Source organism: Nymphaea colorata, chromosome 1 (assembly GCF_008831285.2).
Source record: "Nymphaea colorata isolate Beijing-Zhang1983 chromosome 1, ASM883128v2, whole genome shotgun sequence".
NCBI classification, from domain to species: Eukaryota; Viridiplantae; Streptophyta; class Magnoliopsida; order Nymphaeales; family Nymphaeaceae; genus Nymphaea; species Nymphaea colorata.
The window spans coordinates 18,703,317-18,722,908 of record NC_045138.2 but is presented as its reverse complement, the minus strand read 5'-3'; the positions used below and the strand labels follow the sequence as shown (position 1 = coordinate 18,722,908).

The 19,592-nt window shown below is 35.4% G+C and overlaps 1 protein-coding gene across 1 annotated transcript; it reads right to left on the bottom strand.

Annotated features, from left to right (window-relative positions):
- Positions 1 to 6,811: 6,811 nt before the first annotated feature.
- LOC116245744 (novel plant SNARE 11-like) lies at positions 6,812 to 18,834 on the bottom strand. The gene is made up of 11 exons (XM_031617268.2): positions 18,601 to 18,834; positions 18,339 to 18,424; positions 17,132 to 17,224; positions 16,170 to 16,263; positions 15,994 to 16,031; positions 14,175 to 14,269; positions 12,090 to 12,169; positions 11,570 to 11,626; positions 11,391 to 11,483; positions 11,084 to 11,158; positions 6,812 to 7,218 (listed from the first exon to the last, which is right to left on the bottom strand). Exons 2-11 carry the CDS (start codon positions 18,413 to 18,415, stop codon positions 7,129 to 7,131), a joined length of 792 nt encoding a protein of 263 aa, XP_031473128.1. The 5' UTR covers positions 18,416 to 18,424; positions 18,601 to 18,834; the 3' UTR covers positions 6,812 to 7,128.
- Between the last annotated feature and the right edge of the window lie 758 nt (positions 18,835 to 19,592).

Genomic DNA, 19,592 nt, shown 5'->3' with positions numbered 1-19,592 from the left:
TTTAATAAATATGTTTCCTTTCACATATTTAATTACATAGTCTAAATTGATGTTTTGTTTAAAAAAGTTAAGATTTGAAGCCCTATTTAAGATCCCTATGAATTTAGAGTGAGACCTTCCTCTCTCCGATTTTGATTCAAACATTTTCTCAATGCAGAAAGGCAAAAGAAAGGTTTCAAATGTTGAACCATGGATTTTATCATCAATCTTTTGCTACATTAGCAAAAACTCAGATGTATTTATGTTCTCAAATTTGAAGTAATCAAAACACCCAAGTGTCAGGTTTGTCATATGGTGAATATAGCAACTTGGAACTTTAAACATGAGGCGTAGCACCTTGGTGAGATGGTGGATATATAAGTGGGAATATCACATGAAGAAATAAGGCAAGATGGTCCGAATTGGTGGCTCCATGTTCAGTTTCAAAGTGCCAAGTGTCAAGTTTAATCAGTTTTGTATATATTTCAATTTTTTTATTACAAAATTTGTTTTTTTAACATTTCCACCAATTAAAGGGCGACACAAGAATTTAAAATAATTAAATATACAAGGAAGAACCAAACTACGGAAATTACTCTGTATCTATGAAAACATCTTTGAAGAAACAGTGCTGCACCTTACTTCCTGTTCAATATCATGCGCCAACATTGGTTACTGTTTATAAATGATTCGATCAGGATCATTGCCACCAACGACGATCATCTTGTCATAAATTATGGAAGCCACATGATGGTCACCAAGATTTTCGTTCTCTAATTTCTTGCTGTCTGCTTTGAAACTACAGAGAGTTTGTTGTTGCAATGTCAAAGCAGGGGACCCTCGGATCGATAGAGAGGGTCTCGCCGATCTCAACAACCAGATGCTGCAGGGGACAGGAAGAAATCATACCATAAATAATCTAACAAGATGTTATCAGTCTGCGGTGTTTTATACTGATTGAGATTTTCTGTGAACTTGCATGGCGTTGCTTTTTCACACGGTCCTGCTTTTGAAACAGGAAAGACTAAAGAGAATTTGTGTTGATATATATATATATATCTAGATAGAGAGAGAGAGAGATAGGTGTCTTTGTCTTCAAGTTAATAGCTGTGGGACAGAGAGCAGGGCATCATGGAGATTGTGGGTACCAAGATGGGATGAGGACAAAGTTTGCAATCACATCTAAGGAGATGCAAATATAAAGAAGAATTGTTGGAAATATGACAGTAGAAGCAGTGACTGAGAAAGTTGGGGGTTTAGTTCTTGTACTGGAAGGTGCCCTTTGGAAGAGAATCATAAGGACCGAAGAACGAGTGTACATGGCTCTGTTTCTGTGTTGACATATGAGAGAGAGAAAGAGATGTATCACTTATAAGAGGTTGTCTTTCAAGAATTATTTTCTTTGACAAGAAAAGAGATGAAGACATATATTCCTGTCAAAAATGGTTCGTACTTGGTTGTAGTAATGCAATCTGAATGGAAACTGCGGCAGTGTGTGTGTGCATAATATATATATATATATATATATATATATATATAACAGAGAGAGGGAGAGAGAAGGGGAGTGGTTGAGCAGTGTATTCACAAAGAAAATCTCTTGGGTAGCGAGACGCAACCCAGAGAGGGAGAGAGAGACTTCCTCTCTCAGTAAGAGAGAGAGAGAGAAAGAGAAAAGACTTCGACATTATAAAAACATGCTCCCAACGGGAAGTTAGAACAAAAAATAGAGATCAAGCAAAAGAGAGAGAGAGAGAGAGAGGGAGAGAGAGAGAGAGAGAAATAGTATTCGTAGAAAGACGGCTTATTTGGGGAGATCCCACCCAGATGAAGCCTATAAAATGGAAATGTGAGTAAAACTGGGGACAAGCTGTCGCCAACTACAAAAACACAAAAAAAAAGAAACGAAAAGCACGCACAAAAGGAGGAAATTAAAGAAAATCCGATAACGGAGACCAACTTGCTCCACAAAATATAAGGGAAGAGTTTAGTTAGCTGCCGAGCGGCAACCCTCAATTCTAACTCAACACTCTTTAATACCATCAAGATAATTTTCTCTAAGAATCTAATCGAGGACATGAATTTAAGCGCTACCCAATTCAATTGGGTGCATTAACAATAGAGAGAGCAAAAGTTTGAACAGGTGTCCAGTGGAAATTTCAGTTTGGAGCTGATCTGTTTGCTCTAACTTAAGAAATTTTGAGGGAGTGTGACGAATTTTTTTAATGTTGGACTATGACTTACTGAAAATTGTTCGGCTGTAACCTACAAATTCTGCTTGAGTGTTGCTTAAATTTAATTAGATATGCAATAGACTGCTCTTCCTTTCCCTTGTAGGCCACATGAGCGAGATTTTGCAGACCCCAAAGCACGACACTATTCAGAGATTCGAATGAGACTTTTTACCGTGATGATGTTCGTCCGCATGAGGTCATCGTTTGGCCGTTTCTAGGAACCTGGGAAGCCAAAAGAAAAAAAAAAAACAGGATTAGGGCAAATTGGAGGGCCTAAATAGAATGTGTTCTTGCAGCACGCGCAATTTGATGCTTAATTATAACTTCTAAAAAAACCTTTGCTCCATTTTTTAAAAAAGTTACCGCATTTAAGAACACAAGATCATGTTATTTGAACACACAAAATGAGTTTCTGAAGACCAATAATTGCAGAATTTTAACTTCAAATGCTTATAAAATCCTAGTAAAGATATGGAAAATGCTGTTCATCTTTGATTTTCATAAATTCATTATATGTTGAACACAGAAAACATGTTCATAAAGTAGGCTTTATGAAAAAAGATCAGTGAAAATAGTTAAAAAATATTTATATATATATATATATATTTAGATATATAGAGAGAGAGAGGGAGAATTATTTATCCGTAGTCATCTAGCAATATATATATATATATATATATATATATATATATATATATATATAGAGAGAGAGAGAGAGAGAGAGAGAGAGAATCCAATGACCAGTGATATTTCGGTATTTACTGTTTAGCATGAAGAAAGATAGTGAAACGGAAACTAAAGACACGGTACATCTGTGTGTGAAATGGGTCTATTTATGTTGCCCTAATTTAAACCACGGTCCATGGTCCTCAGTCTCCTGACACTATATTTTTATCTAAAATTAGTCACATCCCTGAAACTGGTCTGGTTTTGCTTGCAGTTAGGTTCCATTACTTTGCTTTCCGTTCAAGCAATTGCAGTATAATAATATAAATAGAAAGCCAACAAGGAAAAGGATTAATATATAGCACTTCTTTTATATTCAAAAGCCTTTTAAGATGCAAGGAAAGAATCATGGGGCAAATCATACTAGATCCTGATTTGTATATAAAAAATTTTCATCGCCTTCCAAAGGTGGTTCACACCCTTTCCTTGCTGGTAGAAAGTGTCTTCTTATCTTAAGCATTCACTTTTCTCTATCCATTTAAAGAAAGCGACCCACAAAAGCAAAGATGCTCCTTTGCTACACAGTGCTTAACTTCCCTTTTGGTTGAGGCTCGTTAGGGTGTGCATTCAAATAAAGACCTACTGTAACCCATTTTCAACTACCAATTAAGGCTGATCTCAACTGTGGTATAGTGCAGGAAGTTAGCCATGGCCTAAATACAGAAAAGTTTTTGTAGCAGACCTTTGTTGTACCAGAAACATTTAGATTGCTCATCTGCCAAAGTGGGAATACCATAACCTTTCTGTGATAATAATGAGCTTAGACCCATTTAAAATAAAGCTAGAGAGGCTTCTTTTGGTTTCATGTTGACTGCATTAATTTAAAGAAACAGATCTAAGATTATGGTCCAATCTCATGCAATGGACTGTAAAAGGTTGTGTTCTTGGGTTGCTTTAGAGGATCATGAATCACATGAAACATCTTGCTCAAGGTAACTGGAAAATGCGAGTGAAAACAGATAAAAAAGAGTTCTGCTTTTGTTTTTCCTTGCAGGAGAAAAGGGCAAAATAACTTGGCATTATGGGGAGGAATATTAATTTGGTAAGCAAAAAATTTTGAAGATCTGCGCATGTGGGACTAAGATATGCTACAGAGAAACAAAAAACATCTCATTTTACTTTTTGTTTTCCAACAATAAACCACGGTTACCCGGGAACTTACCAGTGTGTTAACCAAAATTACTGGACCGTGTAGAAGAACTTTACAAAAGAACGAGAGAAGGACTCCAATTTGGAAGCTTCTCCTTGCAGAAAAGATCCTCTTCTGCAGTATCCAGGCTGATCATTTGCAGTAGATGAGCATGAGCATGGATGAAGATTATGATAGTTGGTGAGTCTTTGTCTCAAATCTTTTCTATATCTACTGAGAACTTCCACACCCACAAGGGATTCAATCATCATGTAATCCGTGATTCTAATTTCTGAAAGTGGTCATTCGTCACAGGATTGAAATGGTTGTGCTGTGTCTGTGGATGAGAAGAACTAGAGGTCTTACCAACCAATTATTATCCTGTGGTTCCCTTCTTTTTACCCTGAAGCAAATAAATGCATAACTAAACCAATAAACTCGTGCACTGAAACTAAAGAAGAACCTTACTTTTATAATCATGTTGGGAAGCCACTCTTGTCCCTGCTGTCCCGTCAATGGTGTCTCTTCATTATAATGGGGATATACTTTAAAGCAAGTTGCTTTAATTATATTAAAGAAGATCTTTGAAATTTAAGGTTCTGCTGGTTATCCTGAGGAAAAGCAAAAGGAAGCAGAAAACTAATGAACAGGTTTTCCATAAATTATGCATGTAGAGTTGTTTCTAGTCGTGCTAGAAATCGTGCTACCAAAACCTCTTACACTAAGGAATATTTTGCACTGAAAAGGTTAACGGATGTCACATCCGTGTGGTTGGATTGGCAAAAAAAACTGAGCAACTGAAGCAGATGGGAACCTATATCTCCTTTCAGAACGCCTACATGGCAACCGAGATAGCTGTCCTTGTCTTGCTGCTCTCACCATTGAGCTCAGTGCAATTCTTGTACGGTTGGAATCACTATATAAGGCTAATAAAACTGGGCCCTTAAAACGTAAATGTCTAATCCTGCTTAGACATAAGATCTTTCAACCTGATTAAGGGTTAAATTTAAGACATCAAAAATTGCAATATCTATTGGCATAAACTTGTAAGGATCGGCCAAGCTCTTTAAGCTCGATGATGTTGATCATGTGAAAGCATGCTTCAAAGGGTGTAGCATAACTGGTCGAGAAGGTGGTTGCGCTTAGAAGGTATGTTGTCGATTTGATTTTCATGGGTGCTACTCCTCTAGACCGTAATGGTAGTATTGCGACACTCTAAGTTGATGTTAGGGGGAATGTGAGCCTTTGGGCCTCTTTTCACAATGGTAGGTTGTTAACCTCCTATTCACCTGAACCATGTATAAGCAAATATCATAATTCAGAGTAACTTGGTATTGGAATGTAGAATGTCCAGTTAAGCACAAGATTATTTGAAAGCAAAACCTAAGTTTGACAAAATCCGACTTCGCACTATGGACAGGTTAATTGAGTTCGCCATGCTTAATCCAGACCCTAGCAGTACTTGCTTTTGGTTTTACCAAGACCAACCTGAAAAGGAACTTTCCATAAGATTGGTTTGATGGCAGATATATCGATAAAACTAACCTAATTTTAGGTGCCCACATATTTAACGTGCTAATAAAGTGACAAATTATATCATTTCCCGCATTGTATATCTCTTATAAGTTAGCGGTAAAAACAAAAGGTAAAGAAGGTTGTGTACTATATTCGTGCTGATTGAGTGACAAATGATGTTGATTTTACCTGCATTGAAAGGCCTACATCAATCCAATTGTTAATTTAAGGGGCACCACCATGAAAAGCATGCATTTGTAACTGAGGCCGATGCCCCTTTTTTCAGGCACAGGTCCTATATCCTCCATAGGGGACACCTGCAGAGTGTCCCACTTTCAACAGACGACGAAAATGTGCTTTTGTTGTTTTGTTCACAGAAAGATCACAAGTTTAAGGACTCTCAACTTTCACAGTTGTCTTCGTATTCTTATTCTACATTTTCTTCTATATGTTTCTTATCAGAATTCCTATGCAATAATGCAACGGCTCTCTTCTCGCACAAGCTAAAACTGGGAGCAGCTTCTCGGGTTGCGGAGAATCTGCAGTCTTCATCTTTGCTGGTATGAGAGGTCAGGACTGGGCTTTATCCTTGTATAGTTGCACCCAAGAATGACTAGAAGCAAAGATGGTTCTTTCAAATATAGACAAGGTAGATGTGCTCAAATAAAATAGTAGATTGGCTATTCACGTCATTGTAGAACCTCGAAATACTCCTCTCTCGCCGAACATGAGAGCTGCTTTATTACCTCAGCTTTTAAAATTGCACACCATCTAGCCGGGTATGAATTACTCATTGGGGACATTGCTTTTTGACTTTGGCAAAATCTTTTCCCCTTTACATCCCTAATCTACCAACATGCATAAATTTATAAACGACTGAATAGATTGAAATATATTTTGTACACGATTGAAAACCATATTGTTGTAGATTCGAGTCAAGAACCATCCCCAAGTGAGCAGCCAATGTTTAGAACTCTTCAGAACACATGGATGTGAACTTTTCCCTTATGGATCACTCCTGCAGCCCGAAGAAATAACTCCAGTTTCAAAGCAAATCATGGCAAATTGATGTTTTTGCATTTACAAAGGCTAATAATTAATATTATTTCTAAGAGCAGACAAGCTAAAACATGCACCAACCTTTTTCTTCTTTTTTGCCTTTTGCTTTTTGCTATTCAACACAATAATTGAAATATGCTGTACGTACTGAACAAATGTTTTGTACACAATGGCCCCATCAAATAAATAATGATCATACACATCCAACAGGAAATTAGTGTCTCAATGCACTTGTTGCCATTGGTTCAGACGTGAGAACATAGTACAACTGGCGTAACAGTCAAAAGAAGAAAACTGAGGAAACTAAAGTTACAGAGGCACTGGAATCAGAACGCCCAACTTTAACTTGTATACATACGCACAGGCCCCAACAACAACAGAAGCGGCAGCTGCTGCCACTGCAGCCACAGATGGAGCAGCAATAATGTGAAAAAGAATATGAAATCAATGAGAATAATTAACATGAAAACCAAAACTGCGACGCTCCAATTAGCAAACGTCCCAAAGAAGCTTCCGGCCAGGTGCTGGTGGTGCTAATCCCGGAATATCTTGAATGCTTTTATTCTTTGGATTCACGATCTGATGTCGAAACGGTTGATCAATTAATTGATTTCATAATTTGTACAAGGAAAATAAAACTATAAAAAAAAATAATGAAGTTGGCATAATCATATCAACTTTAAAGTCAAAAAATGAATTTTAATTTTTGTCATGCGTTAACATACTGCTCATTAAAGTCCTATGCATAAGGCGTGTTGCCTTTTACCACTGAGTGACAAAACCTGCCATGACTTTGGGAAAGAACAGCAAAACAAACCGTTCTATATCTAAAGCCAAAGTTTCATGCAACAGCCCTGTCAGGCATGTTTGTTCATGTACGTGTGTCTGCCTCCAACCTGGTTAGAAACTGGACATGGCTTTGATTAGGAGACCATTTCCTAAATGAAGCGGCATTACACTACAGAATCAAGTATTACGAGTTAAACATAAACGTAGGAAATGCCTACAACTCTCTCTCTCTCCCTCCCTCTCTGCCTAAGATTAGGAGAAAATTTCCTAATCTGAAGCAGCATTACAGAATCAAGTACTATGATTTTAACACAGGAAATCCTCTCTCTCTCTCTCTCTCTCATGCACAAAACATGTAACCATGTCGTATGCACAGATACCTGTTAAATATTATGATGTCATTGCACTATCTCCAGAAAGATGGCCTAAGGGAAAAGTATCATAAAATCTTCAAGACATCGCCTCTCAAAGGTCTTCCAAAATGACAAGCAAGGAACAATATTTTCATGTTAACTGTATCTACTAAGGTCTTTACAGTTCTTGAGTCTTACCATTTTGATAAATTTAAATTTATGTGGTAATATTTCAAAACGTAATATATTATCCTTGTGTCATAGTTTACTCATTATGTTTGTGTTCTAATCTTCTTTTCAAAAATGTTGAAAAAAGTATCATAAAATTTTCAAGACATCACCTCTCAAAGGTCTTCCAAACTGACAAGCAAAGAACAATATTTTCATGTTAACTGTATTTATTTAAGCTCTTTACAGATCTTGTGTCTTACGGACTTACCGTTTTGATAAATTTAAATTTACGTGGTAATATTTCAAAATACTCATTAAGTTTGTGCTCTAATCTTCTTTACAAAAATGTTGAAAAAGAATCATAAAATCTTCAAGACATCGCCTTCAAAGGTCCTCCAAAATGACAAGCAAGGAACAATATTTTCAAGTGAATTGTATTTATTAAGTTATTTACAGTTCTTGTGTCTTACCATTTTGATAAATTTAAATTTATGTGGAAATATTTCAAAACGTAATATATTATATTTGTGTCATAGTTTACTCATTATGTTTGTGTTCTAATCTTCTTTTCAAAAATGTTGAAAAAAGTATCATAAAATCTTCAAGACATCACCTCTCAAAGGTCTTCCAAACTGACAAGCAAGGAACAATATTTTCATGTTAATTGTATATTTGTATTTATTAAGTTCTTTACAGATCTTGCGCCTTACGGTCTTACCATTTTGATAAATTTAAATTTACGTGGTAATATTTCAAAATACACATTAAGTTTGTGTTCTAATCTTCTTTTCAAAAATGTTGAAAAAGAATCATAAAATCTTCAAGACATCGCCTTCAAAGGTCTTCCAAAATGACAAGCAAGGAACAATATTTTCAAGTTAATTGTATTTATTAAGTTTTTTACAGTTCTTGTGTCTTACCATTTTGATAAATTTAAATTTATGTGGTAATATTTCAAGACGTAATATATTATACTTGTGTCATAGTTTACTCATTATGGTTGTGTTCTAATCTTCTTTTCAAAAATGTTGAAAAAGTATCATAAAATCTTCAAGACATCGCCTCTCAAAGGTCTTCCAAAATGACAAGCAAGGAACGATATTTTCATGTTAATTGTATTTATTAAGTTCTTCACAGTTCTTGTGTCTTACCATTTTGATAAATTTAAATTTATGTGGTATATTTCAAAACATAATATATTATACTTGTGTCATAGTTTACTCATTATGTTTGTGTTCTAATCTTCTTTTCAAAAGAGTTGAATAAGTATCATAAAATCTTCAAGACATCGCCTCTCAAAGGTCTTCCAAAATGACAAGCAAGGAACAATATTTTCATGTTAATTATATTTATTAAGTTCTTTACAGTTCTTGTGTCTTACCATTTTGATAAATTAAAATTTATGTGGTAATATTTCAAAACGTAATATATTATACTTGTATCATAGTTTACTCATTATGTTTGTGTTCTAAGCTTCTTTTCAAAAATGTTGAAAAAGTATCATAAAATCTTTGAGACATCACCTCTCAAAGGTCTTCCAAAATGAGAAGCAAGGAACAATATTTTCATGTTAATTGTATTTATTAAGTTTTTTACAGTTCTTGTGTCTTACCATTTTGATAAATTTAAATTTATGTGGTAATATTTCAAAACGTAATATATTATACTTGTGTCATAGTTTACATTATGTTTCTGTTCTAATCTTCTTTTCAAAAATGTTGAAAATTCCCTGATGTGTACAAAGAATTTAAGAAACCAAAAAGACCTTAACACTTTGCCCAGACCCATACACTAGCCAAACTTCATTTTCTTAAGGATCCAGATGAAAAGAGATTACATTCAAACAAAAAGATAAAATAATTAAATAAACCAAACTTGCCTGGTCAAATCATAAAATAATGTAGTGAAACCTATCTTATTCTTCCTGAATGAAGAATTGCTTTACTATCTCTAGACATGCATAGCACTGTAGCAGATCACATCAATGATCAATGAGTAGAATACTAGAATATGTTACTTTAAGTAGATTTTGCTATGCAAAAATTTTAGATACAATCTATTATAGATAAACAAGACCATGCCACTTCGATTGCATCAAAATGCAGTTCAATCAGAAAACGTGGCTTCTTCAACCCAACTATCTAGACAAGGATAATCATGTGTGTGCATCTCTCTCTCTCTCTCTCTCTCTCTCTCTCTCTCTCTCTGATAATCATGTGTGTGCATCTGTCTCTCTCACTGTGCATATGTATATTAGAATTTAGATATATATAAAACAACACGTATAGTAGACATGTAAATTTGCAAAAAGATCAAGCACTATCAAATTTACAAAAAAGATGTAGCCCTATCACATTTTAATTTTTCAGTTGCTCACATTATTGCCAGTCACAAGTTTAAATAAGTAATATGCATGAACATGGAATATATATATATATATTCCATGTTCATGCTTAGAGAGAGAGAGAGAGAGAGATGCAAATAGTGACCAGTATGTGGAAACATAAATTTGCAAAGAGACTCGTAAGACTTATCAAATTTAAATTTTGCAGTTGCTCCATTTTATTGCCAGTCACATGCTTAAATAAGTAATCAAAAAACATGAACACGGAATTCCTAGTTCCTTTTGGGCAGAAACAACGTCTTATTATTATATTTTTGTTTCTGAACATACGAAGATATCTTTTTGATGAACATAGTGTAGGAAATTAGGAGTGCAATCTGAGCCTGTTGAAGCTTTTCATTGCAAATAAATACATGCAAGTCGCGCAAATTGTGCATGCATATGCATTTGTTCATCCAAACCAATCTTAATGCAGCTCAGAGGACATTGTACTATTGATCAATGATGCAAGACCTTTGACTTCAGGTAGTCAAGAAATAGTTGGCATCAATATTATGATTATTATCCACTAACCTATCCCACAATTCGGATTTGAACAAAATCATAGGATTCAGTGCCAACATGAAACCATCAAACAAATGTTTCCATGTCTATATAAATATTTTCAGCTGTAAGTATGGCATGAGTTGCAAGAGATAGGAATATTTAACATATCTATGGCTGAAAAAGACCTTAAGGATATGCATTTTCTAATAGAAAAAAGCAGGGCAATAGAGCATCTGTTAACCTTGACAATAATAATAGCAACCACACCACAAACAATCAGAAAAAGCATGGCCATGATACACCGGTCAGTGGCAACCTGGCAGAAAAAGTAAAAAAGAATGTCAAGCAATCAATGTCTCACATAATAGAGCCATGTCCAAGAGTAAATAAAAGAGAAGCAGAAAGTTCATTCATTGAAGACAAGCTCTGTCTTGACAAATTTCAGATGGAGTTATGTCATGTTCCTGTGAAGCAAGGTCTCCATCTTACTGGACAATTACAACTTTCAATCCCACAAACTAATAGGAAGAACAAAAAAGAACACAAACCTGTCTACCTATCTCCTTGACAAGCTGAGAAGCCTTCTTGATTGAAAAATGAATAGAGTCCAGTTCATTCACTATCCTATTCATTTGATCTGTCTGAAGATAATCATAAACAATCTTTACTTGAGGCTAGCACAATATCTGTAAAGAAAAAGTAGGTTTTCATAGTCATGATTAAAGACCTGCGCCTTGAGGGCAGCTGCTGTCTCTGCTCCAACATTGATTGTCTCTTCAACAACCTGTCGCTCATCCTCAGAGTGAGTTAGTGCATGCAGGTTAAAAGTGAGAAAATAAACACAATCTCCTAATTTTCTCAGAAAAATTACAATGCAATGTAATCAAAGAGCTCTACGTTTCTCAAGACCAGAAAAAATGCAAGGAATGGACAATGGTACAAGCTTGAGGAAAATCCGGTCCAAGAAGAACCCAAAATAAATTGCACACGGCTGTCATACTACTATGACATTGTCTTAGGTTCAATTGAAGCTTCCACTTCCATTACCTAGCTGAAATACTGCATTACCTCCTAATCTGTGAGTAATATTTTCAAAATCCTTCTCAGAGTTGGAAGACAAGTTAACGAATATCCAGGAGTATCAAGAACGACAGAAGATTTGAACACTGTAGATTTTACAATGAACGGTTATTCATGGCTATCAAGACATGCAGAAGATCACTGTAGATTTTACAATGAACAATGACCTGCTTTGATCGCTGTATTGCTTGATCAGTTTCATTCATCATTCTGTGTCCAGTGTCCATCAACTGTTGGTTAGTCATGGCTGCAGCATTCAAGGATTATACTTCAGTACCCCAAAAAAAGGACAGCAAAAGAATGATAACATAGCAGCAGCATTCAAGGATTATGCTTCAGAAAAAGAGTAACAATAATGATAAAGGCCAGTGTTATCCGTATCGCACGATACGCATGTGTATCATTGGCTATTGCTTGTATCATGTGATACGGATCCGTATCGTATGACACAGGCGATGTGGGAACAAAAAGAAAAAGGGGACTTGAGCTGCTTTTTTAAAAATGGTTTCTCCCTTTTGCATTCTAAACATCTCTAAGAGCTGTGGGAGGGGGAGATTTGGATAGTTTTCTAGAAACTAGACCATATATTGGTGAGGACATTCCATTTGAAGGCATTGAAACAATTAACCAAGAAAATGATAATGAATTTGAAGATGATGATGATTATCATTGATTGAGGATAATCATGTGATGCAGTGACTAGAGTTAGCTCTAATCCCTGCGATCAACCACGAACTAAGCAGAACAAGAGGGTAAGACAACAAAAAGCAAGGAAGAAACAAAGGAAAACAAAGAAGGAACAAGAAATTAGGGTTTCATTAATCAACTTCCCTTTCCTAAATTAATCATACGTGTCCTTTAAATAGAGAATTCTAACTAAATGGATCTGAAACTAACAAAATGAAATCCAAACTCAACCTAATAAATAAAACAGATAAAGGACCAAATCAAATAATATGAATCCAACATATATCCAATCTAAATCTAATATGAGGTAGACTACTCCTGCGTCGTCATGATATTTGGCATTCGGTAATGGATGATTATATGTTGTAAACTTGTGATATAATCTAAAACACTTTAAAGTTTAAACTTGTAACAGATACTTATTATGTTATTTTGAATCTATGATTTCTCATTCCTAAATGGTGTTGTTAATATATTATTGCTTATGAATGATAATCATAAATATCGTTTATGCGTGATGAGTTTTTTTTACATGGAATACATTTTTTTTGTTGAATTTTTCTCTATTTTTTTTAATTGTTTAATTAAAAAATTGAATTTACGATATGCTATGCTACATTTACAATACGTTATGATATGGAATATAGGCCAGCCCGATCAATACACGTTACGATATGCCTTTTACAACATTGATAAAGGTATCTACCTAAAAGATTACGATACTGCTAGACATTATAGGCAAAGAGGCCACATATTTACATCATTTTTCCAATTCAATAACATCATGAAGTACCACCAAGAATTCTACATAGTTGTAATCATATTATAATTCTTTCACACCCATGGGCCATATGAGGGTAGTGGTTCAGCAATTCTTGGTTTGCCTTCAGATTGCTTCTTTCACAGAGGTTTGCACTTTTTCCTATAATTAAACTTCTGATATCATATATTACATATTTTTTTCCCTTTGTGTTTGATTGTATTACCAAATGTATAATGCACAGCCCTTGAAGTTGCATTCAGTTCTCCTAAATGGTTTCTCTTACTGAAGTTTGTGGAAACTGAAATAGCTTTAGACAAGTTATTGAAAATGAATAAAAAAAGTCGGGTTGGATTTAGCGTCCTTGTTTTTCAATTAAGCTGGACATTTTTTACAGGAAAAGTTTTAGTATCACATAAAGTAAATTGATTACTCTGCATAACGAATAGAAGATTGGCCCAAATTTCTGGACCTCATATGTAAGCCAAGTCATGGAACTCTTCCTAAACACGTCAACAATTCGTTCCTACTTAATTTCCACCACTTAGAGTACAACCATGTAAGTACTGGAAAAACATTCACGAACTCAGTTTTATCCCTCCAGGTCATTGGTCTATAATGTTCACAACAAATAGTCAAGGTTGTTTTGCCTGAATGCATCATTAGCTGCTTGATCTCAATAACATTTGTGCTGAGAATATTTCTTGTTCCACAGATCCATTTTGACAATAAAATTTTCGGGGCTCAAACTTTGAGAAAGTCTAAAGAGTCGGTCGAAAAGAATCCTTTTATGGACGATGCTTACTTGAAGCTAGCATGCCATTATCCTGAGAAGGCCCTTCATTAACTTCAGGTCCATCAAACAAGTCAACTCGCTTATTGTCAAGGGAGCTTGAGTACCTATTCATTGATCAGAGCAAAAAGGTGGCCTTAGAGATTGGAATTATCATAAACGAAGCAAGAGAAGATTTTTATCAGAAATAATATTACAACCAACCTAATATAAGCATGGACATAACAAGAGATCCAGCATTTATGTTTTTTTCTCGGCTAAAGTATATCAGGTCAGTCTATCAATACAACTAAACTTGGCACAGCTACATTTTGGGGTTTAATAATTTTACAATTAAAATTTTGCTCCAAGATGATTACAGTAAGGTAACCATATACTTCCTGTCTGTCTAAGCATGCAAAAGTTTTGTTTGATCGCATAAATATACAAAATTTAATAACAAGTTTCAGATACACAAATAGCATATTGGTCTCACAGCATGAAAACAAGGATGGCTGATAACCATGAAGCATTCTTGGGCAACATTGTTAGAGACTCAGGTATGTCAATACATAACAAAGTATGCATTTCAATTTTGAGGACTACACGCATAACTGCATATACCTCATAAATGAAGGCCTATTGAATAATTAATTTATAGTAATTCCTGCAATCTAAATAATAGATTGGTTAAATTTGTTAAATGTATACAAGGTCTTCCTAAGTGCACTGACCAAAGATCAGATGCTGAGCCCATGGCTGAGTACTAATGGAGTTCTATTCTCTCACACGGTGATGCAACCCATACAGAAATTTTCAAGGTAAATAAATATTTGTCATTTAGCTCTGTTCCTAAATGTCATACAGGTATAAAAATCTCATAATTTCATCATCACAATGATCAAATGCAATACAAGACCATCCTGGGCATCAGATTATTCTAGAAAAACAGCACAGACAATACACATTTCTTCTTTTATTTTTTGTCCTGCAAGTATGGCACGTGCTTTTCATTGAGTTTTTATTTATTTTACCATTGTCAGGTTTTGCTAATGAAAGTTGTCAGATGCAGGTTGACAAGATGAAAAAGTGGTCACATTCCCTCCTTCAATCAAATATGAAGTCAGCAGGTGGACAAGAGACTCATCATCTGACCAGATGCAATCAGCAATGTAATTTAAGTTGACAAATTATCATGAGTTTCTGAAGCACGTGGGTGTTCATCCCCTTTGTTGCCATGCCAAACCTGGGTGTACCTCGAGGCAAGGAACTAGGTTCTACACCAACAAGCAAGGCAAGCTGACATACGTGTGTATGTACTGCTGAAACAGTCAGATTGATCTAAGGAAAATGTGATCACTCATTTGTTCGTATTTTTTTCCTAATACATGTAATTCTGGCTTCATGCACGTCTATGTCTTTGCTGCTTGGAAATTGTTATCATCATGCTGTCACAAGACATTATTGGAAAAAAGGCAAACTAGCATATCCAAATAATAAACAATTCTTTAACTAACTGATGACTTAAATGATCAGGTAGCACCTTGACGCTAACAAGATAATTCCATTAGCACTTGAACTGGCCATCACTTATCTGATTCAGATGCAAGCGAAAATATGAACATAAATCATTTGTTTATGCTTGACCAAGCCCATGTATCTTCCTTAAGCTACCGAAAAATCATATATTGTCTAGTAGTTTATTAGATAATTTGATTATCTGCCCATTAAGCTAACTTTTGTGTCGTTGAATGCGGAACCCTAAGTATTCAACTTTTGCTTTAAAAGATGCAAGCTAAAAATATTATAGAAAAGATAACATAAATGCATCAGAAAATAATTCAGCACATACTTCTTCCGTAATGCAACATAGGAATTCAGTTCTTTAATCTGCAAAATAATAGACCAAGAAATTAGTTAAACATTAGAAAGTTAGGAAGCCGGTGCATAACTGCTATGTTTTGTTTTAAAACATTGTACTGTGAAAATTATAAATTGCTATACAGTTCTTAAGAAGTAGATTATCACCATTGACTGTTTTTTCTCACTAAGCATCTTGTTAGTTTCAAAATCATAACTGGCCTCCTCTTCCTTGATTCCTTGATCAAACTCCTTAATAAGCCTGGAGCAAAGTAGTGAAACCAGGAACAAAATTTACCAATGCCTTCAAAAAAAATTTAATAACAAACATGGTCCTCCTAACAATATGGAGGACCAGAAAACCAATGGCAAACTCAAGCAGAAAGAAACTGAAGCATTTGTTAACATCAAAGGGCCATAATTTCACGCTTGCAAAAGCAATGAAATTGTGCTAAGTGCCAAAGGTGTAAGCAGAAAAGTCGACATGCCTAATTAAAAATAGCAGCTACGTGTGAAAAATCCATATTTGTGCATTCAAAATCAATCAAACTATGTCAATTTTACTTGCATACAGAACCATCAACATAGACATATGTGAAAGAAGCAAGCAATGCCTTTGTATAACAACCCAGTGGAAAATGAGGCTAAACGAAACATGTTATCAATTATCCAACTTTTTGACCTAGCAATTACTTTGAAGCATTGTAACAAGTATTCTTCTCAAGCACCCCTAGTGAGGCTTTTCTTGGGTATTAAAATAAATTTGTTTTATTCGTGGAGAAAAAATAAGAAAAATTATAAAATTATGAATTGTGCACTGACTTCTTAAAAAGCATGATAAAATTCAGTACTGTCAAGAGTTTAGCATGCCATAGAAAACATTTTTTTTACTTGTACACAATAATTTGATATTTTCACATGTTTAATTTTCTAATATGTTCAAATTGTTGGAATTTTTTCACTTTTTTTGATTTTTTTATTTTTCTGTTTTCAACGAGATGTTAAAGAAAGTAATATTCAGGCAATGTTTTGAAGCGCCAAGAAATTCCAACTATGAGAAATTATAATAATGTCATTAACAATTAAGACTAACACCTACATCCAATATCAAGCTGATGAAGGCAACATACCTTTTACATTCACGCATCTTTCCAGTAAGTTCTTCTAACTGTCTGCTCTGCCTGTTTGCGTCTTTGATCTTTTCAAGTTTCTGAAACCCGTTGCTGCAAAAGAAGACATTGTTTACATTTTATAAGTACAATAATGACAGCATTCTGAAAAACTTTTCAGGTGAAATGAATTGACAAATTTCCCGATGTTCAAAACTCTAAATCAACATTCATTTTACTTTCCATTATTGTTTGAACACCCTCTACCTAAAGACAGGCTTCCATTCAGTCCGCATGGTCTAGCACTAGGATTTCAGTGTCCATGACCGACAATGTATTTCCAATCTCACACTACAATGGCATCACATCAGTGACACATATTTAGAAACCAATTTAAGTGCTCAACATAGAGGCAAAATAGATGCATTAACTTGTGTGACAAAATCCTTTGCAATTGTTGGCATACTTCAAAAAGAAAGTAAGTGTTCTTACTCACATGGCATGAAGCGAGTTGGTGAAGAGACATGGAAAATACTTGTAACGGAGTGACAGGAAAGAGCATGCCAGTGAAGAAATAATTTGGAGAAGTAAATTAGAAAATTAACGGTACAAGTTTAGAAGTGATGGAGAGGTGAAAGAAAGTTAATGATACATCCCCTTGGGCTGTCTTGAAAAAGCACCATCTAAATCTACCAGATAAACTTCCAAGTGGATTACGTATCCTGCAGATAATATATCTGAAAAAAACAGTAAGCTCCGAAAAAGCCGGTGAGCAATTCGTTATACTCTTTTTAAGTACTTTCCGTAAGCGATCTACGTACTTCTTCATTAGTCAAACACCAGAACTAAGAATTGCTTTCCCTTCAGTAATTAAAGGCACGAACATTAGTTTATTACAAAGCTGATCCGCTGTAACTCAAAATCTCTGAAGCTCAATTCCAAAAGTTCAACCTTCCGAAACACAGCCAAACTCAACGAAAACATTTCACTTGCCAAATCCCTAAAAAATTTATATTGTTGGCATCCAACGTCCATGCCATCTAGACATTCACCGCAATACACATGCTAAAGCGAAATGCATATGCAATCTCCAAACAGGTAGAACCAGAATCCAATCTTGCTCCACATATTCAACACCAACATCAGTACCAGGAATAAGGAAACCATTGTTCCAAAAAAAAAATGACAATGTAAATCAAAAAACACGGATGCACTCCGCAACACTTACGATAATGCTCGGAATATGTCGGCGATCTGCCCATCGAGCTCGGCGAGAGTGCCGCTGACTCCCGACAACGAGTCCATCCGATCGATCTGCGTCCAATACCAAAAACCCCAGAAACCATTACAAACAGAACCCCAAAAATGGGCCTCCAAACCCGTGAAAAGAATAGCTCAAGCTACAGTAAAAATCATCTCCGCCAAATGCAAATTCAGCAACTACAGAAGGCTTGAAAAGAGGAGAGGAAGAAGAACTCATAAGAGGTTACCAGGAAATGGAGATCGACGAGCGGTAGGAACGCGCAGAGCGGATCGGACTGTTTTGCTGGGCAACAATGGCAAGGAAGAGATGGAAAGGAAGGAGGGAAGGTGACGACTGGTGAGGTGGCGGGCCTCTTCTTGCCCCGTCTTCGTTTTTTCTTTGCTTCTCCTGTTTTTAGAAAATCACAAGTAAGCGCTACGACTAAGGGGATCCCCCTCCTCTTACCAAGTTCACTATTCGAATCCGGAAATATCGGAAATGTGCTGATTTCCATAGGCATCTTGCAAATATCGTGTCATACCATAGGCGGTAATGACGGAAATGTGCCGATTTCCATGTCAGGTTGCTAACATGGGAAGAGGTGTTCCCATGTTTTAAACAAGGGCATTTATGTAATTTACAAATATATTTTCATCTTTGCCTGAGTTCAAGGCAATGGTGCAGAAGCACATCAATTATTGATTGAAATTTAAATAATAAGCGCATTTAAATTTTTAACACCTAGAAGGCCGACCCTCAAATGGTTATGAGACACTAACATGTGAGCGGGTCTTTCATGTGGGACCGTATGGGCAATTGCCCACTCAATCCCACATGTTTTGATCAATATTGCTTTGTTTTTAAAAAAATTAAAAAACGTAATTCATATGAGATTTTTTAAGTTTATAAATTATTTTATAACATCATGCCTCAAAGAGTATAGCGTAGCTGATCAGACTAAGATTAAGATAGGTTTCTAATTCGATTCTCGAAAGTGTTATATAAAGTGATAACTGAGGACCTAAAAATAAGGGGCCACAAGTTTAATATTAAAAAATAACTTCAAACTGATGCCGATCATGTTGAACCGAATAACGCTGTCGGGTGGTCCGATCGATGACTCAGTCAAACGTGAAAGAACCTGAAAGTCCACGCATTTCCCGATGGGTATGTCATGGAGTGTCCGATTTGATCCAAAAGCACCGGACATGGGCTTATATTTTTGATAAGTGAAAAGAA

Coding starts and splice junctions, on each gene's coding strand:
- LOC116245744 (XM_031617268.2), bottom strand. CDS start 18,415: ATGGACTCGTTGTCGGGAGTCAGCGGCACTCTCGCCGAGCTCGATGGG. Junction 16,264..17,131: donor AAGATGCGTGAATGTAAAAG/GTATGTTGCCTT, acceptor ACTTTGCTCCAG/GCTTATTAAGGAGTTTGATC. Junction 12,170..14,174: donor TAATGGCATGCTAGCTTCAA/GTAAGCATCGTC, acceptor TGAATGCTGCAG/CCATGACTAACCAACAGTTG.